This window comes from Centroberyx affinis, unplaced genomic scaffold, assembly GCF_046629955.1.
Source record: "Centroberyx affinis isolate AG114_WGS23_722 - 3 ecotype Tasmania unplaced genomic scaffold, CSIRO-AGI_Caff_v1 ptg003475l_1, whole genome shotgun sequence".
Classification (NCBI taxonomy): Eukaryota; Metazoa; Chordata; class Actinopteri; order Beryciformes; family Berycidae; genus Centroberyx; species Centroberyx affinis.
In genome coordinates this window covers 864,634-882,286 of record NW_027281435.1, presented here as the reverse complement: position 1 = coordinate 882,286, position 17,653 = coordinate 864,634, and the positions used below count along the sequence as shown (strand labels likewise).

General features: G+C 42.6%; 2 protein-coding genes across 2 annotated transcripts; both read left to right on the top strand.

The window, feature by feature from the left end:
* Nucleotides 1-1,851, top strand: LOC139661224 (serine-rich adhesin for platelets-like). Its single transcript, XM_071539633.1, has 2 exons — nucleotides 1-129; nucleotides 814-1,851. Exon 2 carries the CDS (start codon nucleotides 822-824, stop codon nucleotides 1,587-1,589), a length of 768 nt encoding a protein of 255 aa, XP_071395734.1. The 5' UTR covers nucleotides 1-129; nucleotides 814-821; the 3' UTR covers nucleotides 1,590-1,851.
* A 2,230-nt stretch (nucleotides 1,852-4,081) lies between these two features.
* On the top strand, nucleotides 4,082-6,328 carry LOC139661196 (oligodendrocyte-myelin glycoprotein-like). Its single transcript, XM_071539589.1, has 2 exons — nucleotides 4,082-4,089; nucleotides 4,930-6,328. The coding sequence occupies exons 1-2, from the start codon at nucleotides 4,082-4,084 to the stop codon at nucleotides 6,326-6,328; spliced, it is 1,407 nt and encodes a 468-aa protein (XP_071395690.1).
* Nucleotides 6,329-17,653: the final 11,325 nt, after the last annotated feature.

The following is a 17,653-nucleotide window of genomic DNA, read 5'->3' as shown; positions in this document are numbered from 1 at the left end:
CTACTGTCATCGCCGCTCTCAACTCCCTCACACATCTCTCGCGTCTCTCTTCACTTCTGGCACATTGTACAGACAGTTGATCTTTACACATCTTAGTCCTCTTGGATCCATAGTAAGATCAGCAGCAACGTAAGTGACAACTTGCATCTTTTGATACAGACTTTTATTTTGAAACCTGTAAAGATTCACAAATGAACAGAAATAAGAGTATGTATTCTTACAATAAATAACCGTATGTAAAACTAATTGATTAGACTGTGTGTTAGAACATGTAAAAGTGGCAAGGGGTTGTATATTCATGTCTAGTGATTGTCTCCGCTCCAAAACAGCATCTATCACCATCTCAATTTTCTCTGAATTTGAAAATGGAGCAAATGTTCCCTTATCCATGTGAAACATTTGGGTTACCATCATCAAATCCACAAAGCTTGCCCATTCACTATCAATGGAGCAGCTCCAGAACGTGTCTCCTGATGACATTATCTAGAAAGTCTTGACTGCCGTGGTTCTAGCTTTGGGATAGAATTGGTCACATTCAATTGAACTGTCCGAAAACATGGGAATAGTGTAAATCTTTTAAGGTGGACTTTCCCTTTAAAGAATGACATCACAGTATGAGTACTAACTCGTGCGTAAAAACCCCTGCTTTACATAGCTCAAAGCAGAAGTCCTTTACTGAAACTATGCTATTCATAGATTCAGCAGCTAAATGTACTCTGATTTGACATGCCTAAACTAAACTAAACTAAACTAAACTAAACTAAACTAAACTAAACTAAACTAAACTAAACTGCCATTCCAATGTCTTCTCAGATACCAACATGAGAGGCCCCAACATCCTCCTCCTGCTGTGCTGCATTGAAATCATGGGAGCTGTACTAGCTACAGCTGCAAATACTACTGATCAGAACTCTATAGAGTCCTCAGGTGCTGCCAGTGGATCAAAAAGTTCAACCGTAAACCCCACTCATCCAGTTTCTACACCAGCACCTGCAGCTACTTCCACAAAGCCTTCCAGAAGCACACCTGAAGCCAGCAGCATGTGGAACGTTGTCTCTGTCTCTCATAGCACTTCACTTTTACCAGGCACACAGCACCACCCCAAGACAACTGACTGTATGTTTGACAGGAGGTTTGGTCTCATACTGCTGATGGTGGCTGGAGGTCTGATTATCCTCTGCACTATTCTGCTGGTCTCTACTGTGGTGTTGACCTGGAAGGTGTGTCACATGAGCAGACACATCCACAGCGATGCTGACCTGATTAGCAACTCTGAATACTGGATGGGCACTGCCCAGAGGAATGGAAAGAAGTCTGAGACGGAGGCCAAAGAGACCGCTGTTCTGATGAGCCACTTCAGCCAAACACAGGAGGAGATGAGCGCTAGTGCAGCCAAGGACGAGGGAGGGGAAGGAAACAAGGATGGGAGAGCAGGGGAAGAGACACTTGAGAATGGGAAGGAAGAGGGCGACACTGCCAACGCTGACCAGGCTTCAGCAAGTGGGACTGGCATGGATACCACTCCATCCACCAAAGCCACAGCAGCCTCCGCCTCTGAAGGCTCAGAGGAACCAAAGGATGTGGTGTAGACTTGGTGTGAAGCCAAAAACTTTCCGAAGCAACTGCCTTGACCTCAGCTCACTAATGAGTTCCTTGCAGCTTCATAACCCCTTCATATAAATGATACTTCTGAAGTTGTATACTGGATTTGGCATCTGAAGAGCTGCTTTGCGTTATGCTTGCATTCAAATTTGAGACTGTGTGCTGCTAAATCTGTCAAACCGAACATTGGACACTCTCATTGATCGAAAGCTAATGGCTGACATTTGCTTGTGTTTATATAATATTAAAGTGTGGAAAACAAAATTGTGTGCAAAGATCTCATAATTCTAATATTACATGCCTTTTCCTTTTAAAACACACAGAATGAGAAGATCGACAACTTACCTAAAGCTTCACCAAAAATGGATTTATTATAGTCATCACTTCCTTGGTTGGTTGGTTGTTCTGTAAGAGAGAGCTGCAAACAGTAGTTTAATGTGTGTGTGTGTGTGTGTGCATGTGTGCGTGTGTCTGTGTGTGCTTGAGAGGGAGAGAGAGAGAGAGAGAGAGAGAAAGAGGCGATTAGTAAGCAGAGAATGCGCTGTCTCTTCTGGGCAGTACCACTAAGCTCAGAAAGAATGCCTTCTTTCACCTCAACAGTTCGGCCAGAGCCAACAAAGCCCCACAAAGACCTATTCAAAACACCAACATGGAGGTGTTTCCAACCTCTTTGGCAGATATTTGTCCATCTACTTATCTATGACGTCATCATGAATGTGTGCCTTTCATCTGGAGTCTGTCTGTGAACAGTTTGTCCTTAATACAGCCCTGTACTTAATACAGTCCTATGCAGTGGCTAGGGGATGGAAACACCTTGACTGGAGTGATTCTGAGTCATGTGCATGATCAGAGATGGGATGCAGCTGAAGGCATCCTCATTGAAAGTAAATGCCTAAAATTATCATGCAGTAACTTTTTTTCTGCATCTCGTCAGGTGTTCAAAGTCTATAGGGAAGTACAAGGATCTGAGGGACTTTCGCGCTGATTTTTCTCTCTGCTGCTCTGTAACACACAGCTCAAGTTGACTGCAGAGCATGTAGTGTAAAGTGACTGACAGTGGGAGCAGCGGCTCGGGGCTGGTCAGGAGACAGGACACATCATCTTCAAAGTCTCAGTGGAGGTAGCTAGGCAGGCGAGAGAGGTTGGTAAGTGAGTTGTTAGGTAAGCAGATAGGGAGGCAAGCAGGTAGATAAATAGCCAGACATTTTATAATATGCAACAAACCAAAGATGAGGAAATACGAATGGCATTGCAAAAAAATAACTTTCATCAGTGTAGGGTTAGGGTTAACCCTAACCCTAACCCAAACAAAGAAGAAGACAAGCAAATACAGGACACAAAAGCAAATCTTACAAAGAAACAAGAGCATGCAGCTGGTTGTGGTTGCACAAATCTCAAATCTGAAGTGAGACATTGCAATGAATGGCTTTCTTTTGTGTTTTTACACGTAATTTGTTGCATTTTTGGGTGTATAAAAGTATATGTTTGCATCCTGAATAGAAAACAAATAGTGCAAGTATCACACTGAAAAACATCTTGGCATCTGGATCAATGATAAACTGTCCTTTAGAACCCACAGTAATCATGTAGGAGGGGACAAGCAGAGCGATGCAGTGCAGAATGAAGGGCTGCCTGTACTACTGATGACAGGTGGGAAACTGCAGTATAGAGAGTCCTCTGCAATAAATCTTGCAGCTTTTTGGGGAGTAACCTCTACATTTACACATTAAAAAGCACAACCCTCCTGCAATTACTATACTATCGCTATTCTATTACTTTGCTGCTGCTTTAGAAATGAAGGAAACCATCAATTACGCTGATAACTGAATGACAGTCTAATTTAATTTGAATAGGACATCCTCCTGCCCGGGGTTGAAATCAGTCAAAACATGTCTTGCCTTAACAATTAGTTGTCTGTGTTTAAATGCAGAGGTAAATCCCTAAACCTGCAAGATTTATTTGGGAGGACTGTCCTCTGTAGCAGCCTCCCATTATGCACTCCATCACAACCCCCCTCCCCCTCCCACTCCCCCCCCCCCCCCCCCCCCCCACACACACACACATACACACACATACACACACAAACACACACACACCGCAACCCTTCCCACTCACTTCCATTTCCACTGCACAGTGTAAACCCAGAGCCTGCAGTAGCTGATCAAGCTAAACCAAAAGAACCAAACAAGAGACAATATCAACTCTTCGTTCTTGAGAGAGGAAAAAACGGCCGACAGAGAAGAGCAGAGAGGGCTGCCCCAAAAAGCTGAAGAGGGACAAGTGAGCAAGGGTTAAATCCTACGGAAGGAATTCAGGCAGGAGAAAAAAAAATCCACCTTCAGCAAAGCAGCAGCTGGTCCAGTGCTTGAGAACAGCAGAGGAGAGGAGAGGAGAGGAGAAGAGAGGAGAGGAGAGGGAGCAAGGGGGCTGGGGGTCTGGACAGCAAACGGGAGCAAAGAAAAGTACCTGGAATGATAAGATGAGAAGGTGAGTTCTGGATACATTGAAAGGAAAGTGTCTCTTTATGTAGAAAGAACACACACACACACACAAACACACACACACAAACACACATTCTACTACACCCTAGCTTACATACACTGCAATTTCAGTGCTGTAGAGCTCCCGGCTTTGTCTTTGCTTGCCTTGGGACCAGCCGATGTGTTAGTCCTCTGTGGAGTCATTAATAAAACCCATCTATTGAGCTTGCTCTCCTCCGGGGGCATGGGACTGCGCTGACAACCACTGACAATTGCACACACAAACTGATGCCAGGGAAAATGACTACAGGGATTTCTCATCCTTTGTGATGAATAATACTATCAAATAGCCTCCATATATCTTCTTGCAAATCAGGTCAAGTGTTTTAGTAAAGGACAAATTCAACCCTCTTCTTAAATTAACCCCCTATGGACGGAGCATGTGTGAGCATTTCTAAGAAGAAGAAAACTGCTGCAGCATCCCTAAAAAAAAAAACATGCCTGCATAATTATGGAAGTCAGTTTGGCATGTGCAGATAGATGTGTAGGCTATGTGTGTACCTGCAAGCAATGCAGTAATGTGTGGCAGACACTGTGGAGCCTGTGTATGTATGTGTGTGCATGAGAGATGAGAGAGAGAGAGAGAGAGAGAGAGAGAGAGAGAGAGAGAGAGAGAGGGGGGGGGGGGCACTCTGCAGTAACTACGCCTCTCCTAGACACAGCTATGTACATCTCATCTTATTCCTGTGCTGGCTGTGCTATCTGGATGTAAATAAAAGCTGACCAGAACACTAAGTGTGTAAGCCAAACACTAATATTCCTGGTCTTTCTTGTCCTCTTTTAGCAGGCATGTGCTGCTCAAGCCCTTCCCTCATGAGGCCCTGCTGGAGCTGCTCCTTGTGTTGTTGCTGGGGTTGTGTGTCGTAGCGGTGTGCCCCTCCATGTGCTCCTGCAGCCCCAGCCACAGGGAGGTAGACTGCTCCTGGAGGGGTCTGAGACAGCTGCCCGATGGCCTGCAGCACAACCTTCGCTCCCTCAACCTCTCCCACAACCGCTTTCATAATCTGGACGGCCTGCTCACGACGTACGCCCACCTCCGCATCCTGGATCTGTCTCACAACCGGTTGGGCCAGCTGCCCGCCGGCTTGCCCCGCTCCCTCTGGCAGCTCTATGCTACCGCCAACCGCATCCGGCTGCTGGACAAGAACGACACCGTCCACCAGTGGAACCTGCGACATCTGGAGCTGTCCAACAACAAGCTGGAGCGGGCCGTCTTCATCAACAATACGCTGATCAACCTGCACACGCTCAACCTCAGCCACAATCGCTTCTGGACTGTGCCCACCAACATGCCCATGCGCCTGGAGACCGTCGACCTGTCCCACAACTCCCTGGTGCAGGTGCTGCCAGGCTCTTTGGACCGGCTCACCCACCTAACTCACTTCTATCTGCACGCTAATCGCTTTTCCACACTGCCCCCTGGAGTGTTGGACAAGATGGCAGGGCTTAAAGTCATCACTCTGGGCGACAACCCTTGGGCCTGCCACCTCCATGCCAACATCACCTCCTTACTGTCTTGGATGCAGCACACCCCGGCCCGCGTACTGGGCTGCCCCTGCCACACACTGCCTATCTGTGGAGAAGTGCGCCCTGGCAGGACCGGAGCGTGGCACTTTGCCTCCTACAACCTGCCCCCCCTGGCAGCGAGCGCCCAGGACCTGAGCTCCACGCCTCCTGAGGCCAGCACCACCTGGTGGTGGTCCCTGTCTGTTTCTGCCCTGCTGAGCACCCAGCACCCGGCCAGGGAGAGCTTGAACACACAGCCCCACCCCTTCACAGCCACGCCTCTCAGCATCGTCACGATGCCGCCCCACACCACAGACAAACACCTAACTACCCAGCACCTTTCCTCTACTGCCAGCCCTGCTGTCACAGATCACATGCTCCAAACAGATTCCCGTTTCATCACAGACAAAGCTCCACCCACTGACTCACTCCACACTGACACATCTTCCCTTACTGACGCAAGCTTCATTACTGACACTCCTGTGACTCTGGCCACAGACCGATTCTTTACCACTGAGAGCACATCCATCAGTACAAAGAAGACCACCACTCTCCGCACCAGGAGTGTGAGGAGACCCAACCAGTCTCTTCCTGGTGGCGTCCGCAACACCAGCCCAGCTCTCACCACCTGCTCCTCACTCCCTGTCATCCTGCCTCTCATTCTGCAACAAGTCCTCTAAAAGACAAAACACATAGCACCGACATATCCGTTTGGATATGAAATTACAGCACAAACAAACGCTGTATGCAAGAGACTGTTGTTACACTAAAGTGCTGTGTTTTTTACTTGGAACACTGTACCGGCGTACTTCAGCAATGGGCCATTTACAATATGAAGTGCAGGCTTTACAGAGAAGTATCATAATCCTAGCCCGTTATTATGTTGAATATGACACTACTTTTGTATGTATATATCAAAAGAGAATGCTTTAGATGCCTTTACCAAAATAACTTTATAATAGCACTTTTAATAGGCCTGCCCTTCAATGGACTGTCCTTGAGTTCTAAAAGGACATTGTGATGAACATAGCCAAGCACGATATATTCAGTGACTAGTTTGTTATATAACTGAATGTAGCAAGGTCGAGTTGTGCATTCTGAGGAGTTGTCCTGTACATCACTGTTGTACAGTGCTATTTGTTGTGCCCACCTCTTAGTTTGCACAATTTTTTGCATTTTCCTACAACCACTGGCTGGATTTGATTGATGTTTAGTTTGTCAATCCATTCTTGGCAAACCCTAGACAGTGTTTTGAAGGAAAAGTGCACTAGTCTGCTTTTGGGATCCTGAAATTAGCGTGCCTGGTTACAAAAACCACACCACATACAGTTGGTGAGGTTACTCATTTTTACCATTTTGCCTATTTTATTAGAACTCCTTGATGTCTGTTTGCCTGTTTTATATAACAAACCACCACTGACTGTTGGAGCAATCTATTTTTGTGAACAGAAGTGATGTAGGCCTGCTGAAAGAACTGGCCGTGATGTGTAGATAGCATGAGAAACTTCACTGTTCAGAAACCCACCAACTCTCTTCTCCATAGCGCTGATTATTGCTGCTGCATTTTGATCGCATCTCAGACATAAGTGTGATGAGTGTGATAAGTGTGATCCTTCATGATTCACTGAGGCTCATGAAATTATCTGCATGGTAATTGAAAGTCACTGAAATGCTAACTTACTGGTATGAAGGCATTCACAGCATTGAAGCACAAATTTTCTCAGCTTATTTAAATGAAATTGTAAGGCATTCAGATGCTGCTTGAACAGCGGCAAGTTTTTTACATCTCAGTAACACCTTAACACGCGGTGCCAAACGGTTCCAAAATTGTAAGAAATGGGTAGCAGCAAACTGAACTTAATCAACTAAAGTAGAATAAACAGAGTCAATTTATTCTTGAACATTTATTTGGGGTCATTTCTTTAAAAGTGAATAAAATGTGCTGAAACCTTTTGTTCATTGTTTGAATTGTGCCAGAATTGTATTCCTTTACACCCTGTTTTGCTTTGTTCTATCCTGCTAGACAGGTGAGCCAGGCCTGGGTGTGGTGCTCAAAGGTGAGCACCTGATGACAGTGTGACCCCGTAGCTCAGCTGAGTATAGTTTCGAAAAAAGCAACATGGGGTCGCTGCCTTGCAGGCTTGCCTGCCGTGAGGTAAATGGTAAGGGTCTGGTGCAATGCCTGTTGGGTGTGACTCTGACCCAGATAAACAACAAGAAAAGGGATGGATGGGTGTATGGAAGATCAAACGCGATCAAACTATGATTCAATTATGTTGTCATTGGCATGAAAAATCGAATTGAAGGAACAGAAAGAAAAAATGAAGAACAAAAACAAAATTTAAATTTGGACATGCATGGCACTTTCAGATAGTCATGTGTGTATATGTGTGTATATAACAGGGTGGAAGTTTCTGCTTATAGCAATTTTAAATCAAGTAACTTTGATACAGAATGATTTTCTAGTTGTTGATGCTGTCTATTTTGTAATAGAATGTTTTTTTTAGATGCTTTCCATAAAAAGTTATGAAGTCCCAAAGGCACTGCATATAGTACCAGGAATGATTTGGACTTTTTGGCTCTAACTGATTTGGAGGCGGTGCACTGGCCTCACTGGATGTAAACCCTCTCCAGCTACTCAGTTAGCTAAACACTAGACTGTAATAACAGCAGTATGTCATTTTGGAAGTTCACCGAGTCAGAGTGTGGAAAGTACAAAAAGAACTGGTCTTGTTTGTCATTTTACTTTACTTTACTGTTTCTCACAATTATGCAACCAGAACCAAAGAGAATCTGCTGTTTATGTACAGTATATTTTTACTTTCTTCTCCTGCTCCTTCTTTTACTCCAATACAAATAGCAAAAAAAAAAAACATCCAACATTTCATCTACATATCTACGTTCAGTCAACTTATGTTTTACTTTGTCTGTAGAACAAAAAAACATATTTATAGTCTGCAAACTGTAGCCTATATTTCTGATGCTTGATAACACGGAATTGATTATTCTCATTTTAGTTGGCATCATTTTAGGGATTATTTCCCACATATTTAGGATTGTGTGAGGTGTCTTGCCTTGACTTGCATACAAAGTTTATTGAAAGCCGGTGTGCTGTTTGTTTAGCATTTCACCCTATAGAAGTGTGTTTTGGGGTGAGACCTACCTTGGGATCAGAAGTAAAGAAGGTTCCTTGAGTTTAGTTCTTACAGGAATAATGCACATTAATCAAAATGTCTGTAAATGTGCCAGTATTAGCTAGCCAGATAGTTTTCAACTGTAGTCCCTAGGCTTGATGCTAAAATGACAATCACATCACAAAGTGAGGAGTATGCACATCTGAGACAAGTACTGTTGCACTGTTTGTGTTTTATTGAGATCTAAACTTTCTATGACACACTTATGTTATAGTTTAAATGTTAATATCAGAGTAGACTATTTGGTAGCAATCTAGGCCTCAGCAATAATACTTTTGATGGTTTGTTTTTGTCTACTTAGGTGTCAGACAGAGTGAACAATGAACGATGCAATGAGTGCCAGTATAGACAATTACAAGAAAGTATTTCAAAGTCAGTTCGGTTTAATTTTCTGTGACAGACAACTTACCTGACACTGAATTGTTCAGCTTAAAACAAACACAGAATCATAACTATTTTGCCTTCAGTCAGGTTGCTCACCATACCACACCTTTCATGCTTTGGAGTCCTTGAAGAGCTTGGGGTCCATGTCAGGTACATGTTCTTGTTTTTTTGTTCAAATTCTTACTGCAAAACTTTAAAACATCTTTCCAGGTTGAGGCTGGGCTGCTATTCAGTTATTTGCTCTGTAGACAACACAAAGCAATGTCAGATTTCTCTTCTGGCTCCCTAATAACTGACAGGCTGTGGAAGGCTAGCATCATTTACTGCTGGCGTGCTTCCCCTCCTCAGTTCTCCAGCCCGGTTCGTCTCAAATGAGCTGCCTTCTTTCTTTCAGCCACACTGAATGAGGCTCACCCACAGTGTGCTGTTCTGGGCCCAGCAAGCCCACTGCCCTTTTGTTTTCCTGCACATTAAATTCTCTATTAGCTTTTCATGTCACCATGTTCACTGCCAACAAATGCAGAAGAAGGCACACAATGAAGGCTTTAAGAAATTCTTGTCTTTAAATATTTTTAAGTAAGGGTATCACAGTCTTGATGCTGTGAATCGAGTGAGTGTGGTGTGTGTGCATGCAGGTAAGAGGTTTTTTTTAATTTTTTTAATTTCAGTTTCCAGTTTGTAGCTTTGTCCACACACACTTGTTTTCTTCAGTTTGTTGAAGAGCATTGGGTAGAGAGCTGGGCTCACCACCAAGCTCACCAGGTTCTTGAAGTTAGTTTGGAACTGAATCCCTGTTTTGCGGCTATATACAGAGGTATCAGGGGGCCGGAAAGCAGCCCAGCATCTTAGTCATGCAGCCATTCCTCTCAGTAAGAGAGTCCTAAGTGCAGAAGGGGAGGGGGGGGGGGGGGGGGGGCATGGCAAACACTTTATTTTCTTGTACCTGCATCATCCTGCTTTGTTTTGGGGTGGCTCTTGGGTGGTTTGAGGGGGTCAGAATGACGTGAATACACACAAATGGAAACAAACACACACACACACACACACACACACACACACGCACACAAGCATCATCAGTTCCTCTTACCATTACATGTGCTTGAAGTGCCCTCTTGTGGTGGTGGGATAGATATTTTTATTCCAGAAAATTTCAATAAGCTAAATCTGTTTGCTGGTGAGCAACAGTTTCTTCAGATATTCCTTACCTGTAGACAGCATGTCCCTGATAGAGACAACTCTTTGACAGTGTTGCAGATGGGCGAGATGGTCTGCACTGAGATCTCATAGCAGATGTCTGCCTCATAGCCACCTTGGAAACATCATACTGCTTTTTAAGATTGTACATAAAAGCTAAAGAGTGTGTTGCTTCTGCTGAGTTCAGTCCCCCCATGGAGTAATGTATTTGAGCTTACTGCAAAGAAGTGAATAGACAAACAAGCACAACTGACATGCAACATAAGTTCTGGTTTTGCATGGACACATCTCAAGACCACAAGCAGGCACTTGTGGCTCCTTGTGTCTAAACTTGCGGTCTTCCCTTTGAACGTCGGAATGGTAATCTTCTCCTGGAAGGTCAGGCTCTGTCACACACACACAAAAACACAATAAAGAAAACAGAAAGACTGAGAGCAAGAGATGAAGAATAGCACCGCACAGCACACAAGGGAAATGTTTCCTCTCACGAGACCGGAAAAGCATGACAATTAGATATACGTACATCAGCCTACAGATCATTAATGTAACTCCATTATCATGGACCGTCATGAGGGACCAAGGCCCACACACATAGTGATACACACAGCGACACACACATTCGATGGGACACTGCAGGCATTATGGCTGAAAAACCAGCAGCCACCTATTTTAAGCTTCCTTCAAGTCTGGTTCACAATATCAATTGCAGTAATAGAAAAGCCCCCAGACTTATTTTGGTGGCCTACCAATGGACCCTCAAGTGTTGTAGATAAAGTTTATCTCATAAACTTAATCTGTATTGACAGTCTGGGTCTATGTACCAAGCCTCACTGGCTCTCATGTCCAAGAGCAATGTTTTCCAGTCTGGGCGCTGATCAGCTGAAACAGGAATGTGTAGGAATCAGGAGGAAATAACATGCCATACTCCAGCAGCCAAAGACTGATGAGACAGGCAAAATTCAACCCTGCAGCACAGTGGGGGAGGATGAGGATAGGGTGTCTCTCTCTCTCTCTCTCTCTCTCTCTCTCTCTCTCTCTCTTTTCTCAAGGGCAGAGCAAAGGCAAGGTCAGTGTTAAGGTCAGTGAGCGCAATATGGGAATTGGTTAGCATCTGATAGAGTGTGTGATGACAGCCAGTTAGGAAAAGAAAGGAGAAAAGGGAAAAGAGAAAGAAATGCATGTCAGAAAACGAAGAATAAACCAGGAGATAGAAAGCACCACTGAGTTGAGAGGAGAGAGGTTTGCTTATCATCCTCAGCCTCTGTAAGATGAAGATGAAGAAAAATGACTGAGGCATTTCATAAACTCATACAAACACAGTCAGAGAAAGTGAGTAAGAGTGGGTATGAGGGTTCATCAACAATAGCCAGTGATATTAACAAATAGATGATATTCATAGCCATGCGGGATAATTAAGTACTGAGGTTTATGTTGTGTATCAGTCTGCACATATAGCAGTAGTACCTGTATGTATGCATGAGTACGTCTTACTACAGTTATGCAGCGTGTATGCTTCAGACAAGCATTATACTGTATGGGTCAGTGTTTCCAGAGAACATGGTGTGTAGCTGTCCTGGAGGATTACAACAAAGGATTGGATCACACTAATGGGCTTAGAAAACATACTTTGACAGAGCCGAAAGAAGTACGTTTGGCTCTCAAGCTCACTTAAGAAATATTGTTGAATTCGAAAAGTACAAAACAAGCCAAAACAACGGGTGGAACTTATAAGACTGGAACACTTCTACATCCATTCCTTGTATGGTATAGGGAGTCGGGGTCTCTTTGTCCCATCATACACCCACCGCCATTTCCTTTGTCTTGACAAAGCTCTCCACAAGGCCTCATCCTCCTTCCCATCGCTGCCAGGAAAGGTGACAGGATGGATCTTCAGGGTGCCTCCGTGTTGCTCGCCATCGTCTCTGACATGCAGCTCTCTCTGGAGTCAAACAAACAGCAAACTGCCGATTAAATTGTCTATAATCCACAACACTATAGGAGCCTGCAGGGGCCTCAGCTATCTCCTAGCCCTGTGGAGCAGGTAAATGATGCTGTCATCCACTGTGTTTGAGCCTGATAGGTCAGAGAGTCTCACACGAGAAGCCTCACATGATCCAAGACCAATTTCTCCAACAGAGAAGTGGGTCACAGTTGCACACCCACTTGGTGGATTGTATTGTTAACACAGTATACTATATACTTTGTTATACAGTGGAGAGCCCATCAATGTCCTCATCATGTGACTGATGTCCCAGAGTGTAGTTTCCAAGAACTTCCATGGGTTCCTCTGTTGTTGTGGTACTTGTTTTGGTTGTGCGTTTGTTTGGGCAACTATGGGGTACTTTGTGGTGCACGTTAGGGTAGTTTGAGTTACCTGGGTATTTGAGATAGTCTGTGATACAATCTGTGCTTCTTTGGGGTACTTTCAGTACTATGGGACAGTTTGTGGTACTTGGTTTGGGGTACTTGGTACTTCGGGGTATTTTGAGGCAATTTGTCGAAATTAAGAACATTGCAGCCTTTTGCATTTTGGAAATTGCACTCGTCGTGGATATTACAGTTTCATGTTTTTTTTTTATTCCTTTGAATGTTATTTGAATATTAACTCATATGGATGGTTCTGCAACCAGGTTCTGCAGTGAGAAATCACTCATATCATCAGAAGATACTTCCTACTCACCTGGCTTCAAGCAGTTTCTCTATGTGGTAACAAAGGATTGCATCCCAAAAATCATCATGTTATGATCAGGATAGGAGGTTTTTACACAGCTAGACATGGGAAGACATACAAGTCAATGATGAGAGCAGAAATTGCATGAATTAAATTCATCCATTTACCAGCCCACAATCCTACATTTTAAAACTATAAGGCCCAAAGGCAATGACAAACACAAAGTTCATCCAGGTGTGATGAAAGAGCAGGTAGACTGCAACTGCGTGGGTGAGTAATTCCTGAAATAGAGCTGTCAATTATGTATGTTTTGGTCTCACTCTCTCCCTGCAGTTGGGAAAGTGCTTTTGCTGAGCACAGAAGCAGAAAGGAGAAGACACTAGGGGGAGACAATTTCTTCAAATGTTCAACTTTGCTCAGGACACTGTCCCTGCAGAGGAAAACTGAGATAATTTAATCCACACTGATCAATACACAACCATTCATGAAACGTGAGGAATAAAGTTAAAAACATCTCGAGATTATCCATAAAAGATCAGTGTAAGTGATGAAGCGGTTTTTGTTTTTTTATGCATTAGATTCTTTCATGTTATGGGCATCTACTGTGTGTTCAGAACACATGGTGAGCTTATGAATTATGTTTAAAGTAAATGTAAATTCCCTTCAGAATCTTCAGAATTGTAGTTTAAAATCAGTATCACTTTCAGCTGCAAACAAAAGTGTGAGAAAGAAGTGATTTATCATGTCCCCTATTTATTCCTGTAAACCTCTAAAGATGTTTTAATAATTACATCCTCATATACTGACAATAAAAAGTCATATTTCTATTTAGGAGATTGTGTGGGGCGAGAGGGTTTGACAAGATCCAATACTGTCTCAAAGGTCAAGTAAAGGGTTTGAGAATGTGACATGATCACTGTAACAGGAAACAGGATGCCTCCTCTCAAAACAGCATCTCATAACACTACCAGTGAGTCTGTCGCTTCTCTCACTTTCTTCTTCCCCTCAGCTCTTTCACACACTATCAATTTTACTTCTCTCCCTCAATCCCCAATTCCTCCTACAGTTTTCATCCAAAGGGTTGGTTAGTTACAAGCCTTTTTTGCATGCTGACTTCCCTCTCCAGTGAGAAGCTGTTCATGTCTCAGCACTCAATACTTGTCAGTGCTGCACTGATAAAGTCTATGCTTTCAGAGAGCTTTGTGTCTGAGTTGAACTATTAAGGTACTCCCACCTGCTTAATTTTCACAGTTCAACCTAATCAGTTCATTTAGATTATCTGTGGGAAAAGTGTTATTTAAATCTTTGTGCTTATTAATTAGAAAGCCGCATTTGATCTTCACATTTTATAAGATGGAAGATGTCAAGCATTTCACCTTTCATCTAAAGTAAATAATGAATTACGCATTCACATCCATGTGCTCAAAGCATGTAACAGATGCAGGATATAAAAGATTCAGCGTTTTTTCTTTAAATACTTTACCCGCTCATTAATCAAGATGTCTTTAACTGCAGGCACACAAAAGTTTCCAAGCCATGATGATATTACTGTTTGATCCACACCGTTGTCAAGGAGCTCTCCATTTTACTTACTATACTATACTCATACTCGGTTACTTAAATATAATAACCCTTTCCCCTTCATTCAATACTAAACTTTTGATTGCTTACAGTAATTGTTAGGAAAGCTTTCATTACATGAATATATCAGGAGCTGCATCTCAAGTTGCTTTAAGGGAGAAAAGCATTTCAGGCACATTCATCAAACAGCCAGTGGTAGCAGCTCAGATTAAAGGGGAGCACCAGTCAATTTGAAAATCCACACAGGTTACTCCTGTGGTCTCAGGCAGTCCAATCGATATTTTTGAACAAGATCCAGAGAACCAAACCTTCAACTTCAACTGATGTGTTTATGTAACATCTTGTTGCTGAAATACAGTATGTTGTTGGACTGTCCTGGACCGTCCTTAGATTGAGAGGTTTTCCCTTTGAAATAGTTTAGGATGTGTGTGGTCGATCTGCAGGTTGTCCTAATGCTGTGGGTTCGAATCTGGCTCACAACATTTGTCACATATTATACAATCTTTCTCTCCAACCTTTTTCTGTCAGTTTTTACTTTGTACCGTCTAATACAGCAATACTGAATAGAAAGGCCATAATAACAGTGTTCAAAAAACAGAATAATTCACAGCCATGCCATGAAACCTGGGACTCCAGTGTTTTTATTTGAACATAAAACAGAAGTTGCTCTTCATGTAATAAATCCGCTGTGATTTTTGTGCACCTTGTGAAGGGCTTTCAAGTGTGCTGTTCCTCTGAGCTCGTCTTCTGCATCAATTCATAAGCTCCCACAACCCTCACTCTCTTTGTATGTGCATTTGTGGATGTGATTTTCTTAAATTTACATTTTAGACATGGAGCACACACTCTTATATAGGATGACTTACAATAAACGCAACAGTAGAATAATCTTAAATGTATCACCAATACACAGGGATGGCAAGGGACACGAGAGTGCCAAGACAGTGCAATAAGTTAAAGTAGAATAGTTTATATAAGTCTTCATATTTCAGTTATCCTATTTTATATTCTTGTGCCACAAGGAATTAATATCAATGGCTGCCACCAAAATGCCTCTGTACCTCAGTCCCAGTGATAAAGACAGCTGCGTGTGGAATGTCCCCCAACCAATGAGAGAGTTTTAGCTGTTGAACTGTCAAAAGTGCTGTTATTCGGATTTTGTCTTACCCATTGTTTCTGAAAACAAGCTGCTTGGCCAGATAAGAATTTCACTCTGCTTGTCCCCTGGAAAGTCAGCAAAGCCAGGCCTATTCATAAAACTTCAATGAATATGAATACTAAAATAGGATCAATGGTCAAGTTTCATGCAGTAGCTTGAAGTACTTTTTTGGCCATGTTCTTGTGCTACAATATTATTTTAAACTGAATTTATATGGGATTAATTGTCTGAGTTATATATGCACACAGCACTCTGGTACAATACTGTCATCATCTTTATGAATGTTATTTTATTATTTTTAATCCAATATATATTATAGATAGTTTGTTTTTGTACAGATCTTTCACACCTTTTTCCACTTTTGTATGTGAACCACAGTTTAAACAGTAAATTATCAGAGTGTGAGAATAAACTTGTGTGCACTGATTGGTTGATATCCTACAGTCTAGTGTCTAGTGTCTACAGTCTAGGAAGTGTTAACTGGTGTTGAAAGAACCACATGTCAAAAATAAGAAACATGGGATATGGCCTATATGTTGTTAGCTTTCCTCATTTGAAGGGGCTTCAAATGAGGAAAGCTAACAACACTAATTCAATTATAGGGAAAGTGAAAGATGAAGATTTTTTTTTTTTGTGACTGTTGGAGAAAAATAACAAAATAACTAGAATTCACAATGTCAATGCATCACTTCTACACTCCAACAACATTTGGAGCACTTTCTTTCCCATACAAAACAAATATTTCACATATTTCAGAATAATGTTTAGAGATATGTTTCAAAATATATAAAAATTGCCCAAAATGTTTCGGTACATGTAGATTACATTGCTTCAAAATAGATGTTTTCTTGAGCACTGTTGACAATATTTACCTGCAAGTACATCTCTACCTGACCACTCAAATATCTTTTAGCATGAATGTTATCTACATGTTCATTCATTTTCTTGACCCCCTGCTTATTTAAAACCTCTCCATGGTAACGGGGGCTGGAGCCTATCTCAGCATACATTCAGCAGTCTGTTACAGGTCATCTACACGTAAAAATCCATAATTATGTATGGATGTGATACTTTATTGATCCATGTAGGAAAATTCTGTTCTCGCTTTCCCATTGAACAGGGAGGTCAGAGGTCAGGCTCAGCTACAGAGCCGCCCCCCTGGAGCAGGTAGGGATTCAGTATCTTGCTCAAGGACACTTCAGCCGGATGGATGCTTGCCAGTACAAGGACTTGAACCCCGGTCTTCTGGTTGAATGAGGGTCTCTCGGACAATTAGGCCACCCTGCTGCCCTACATTTGGCAAATTTTCATACATCCTGAAATCTATCCTTAAAGGATAAGGCTGGTGTTTTTTAATGCATTGCTTACCGTCAACAAATCCTATGAAAATAACAAAATCAACAATGCGTTTGCTCTACTCCCGTTACTTTCTGACTTCCCACGTATCGTTTTTAGCCGTCAACCCGGAAGTCATTGGCTCCAATTGTAAGCTAAAAAATCTTGAAATACAGCTCACAAAGACAGTTTCAATTTTAAAAATCGCTAACTGTTACCACAAAAAGCCAAGCTGTTGTAGTTATTACCAAATCAAATTCAAATGGGAACAAATTCTTCATTACGGCGGGGACTATTTTCGGTGCTACGGAACTACTTTAATGAGATCGCAAACGTGTTTACAGCCGGCTCATTAAGTTGTTTGAGGAAAAAGTCAGCTGGCCTGGTGCATCGCGATGATGAAATATGCTGCCCAGAGCAACGGCATGGCTCTTTGACGTGTTTTTAATTGTTTTTTTAATACAATGGAGTTCTATGGCTGCTGGGA

Excerpts from the sequence above, each read along its gene's own strand:
- LOC139661224 (XM_071539633.1), top strand. The coding sequence starts at position 822 with ATGAGAGGCCCCAACATCCTCCTCCTGCTGTGCTGCATTGAAATCATG.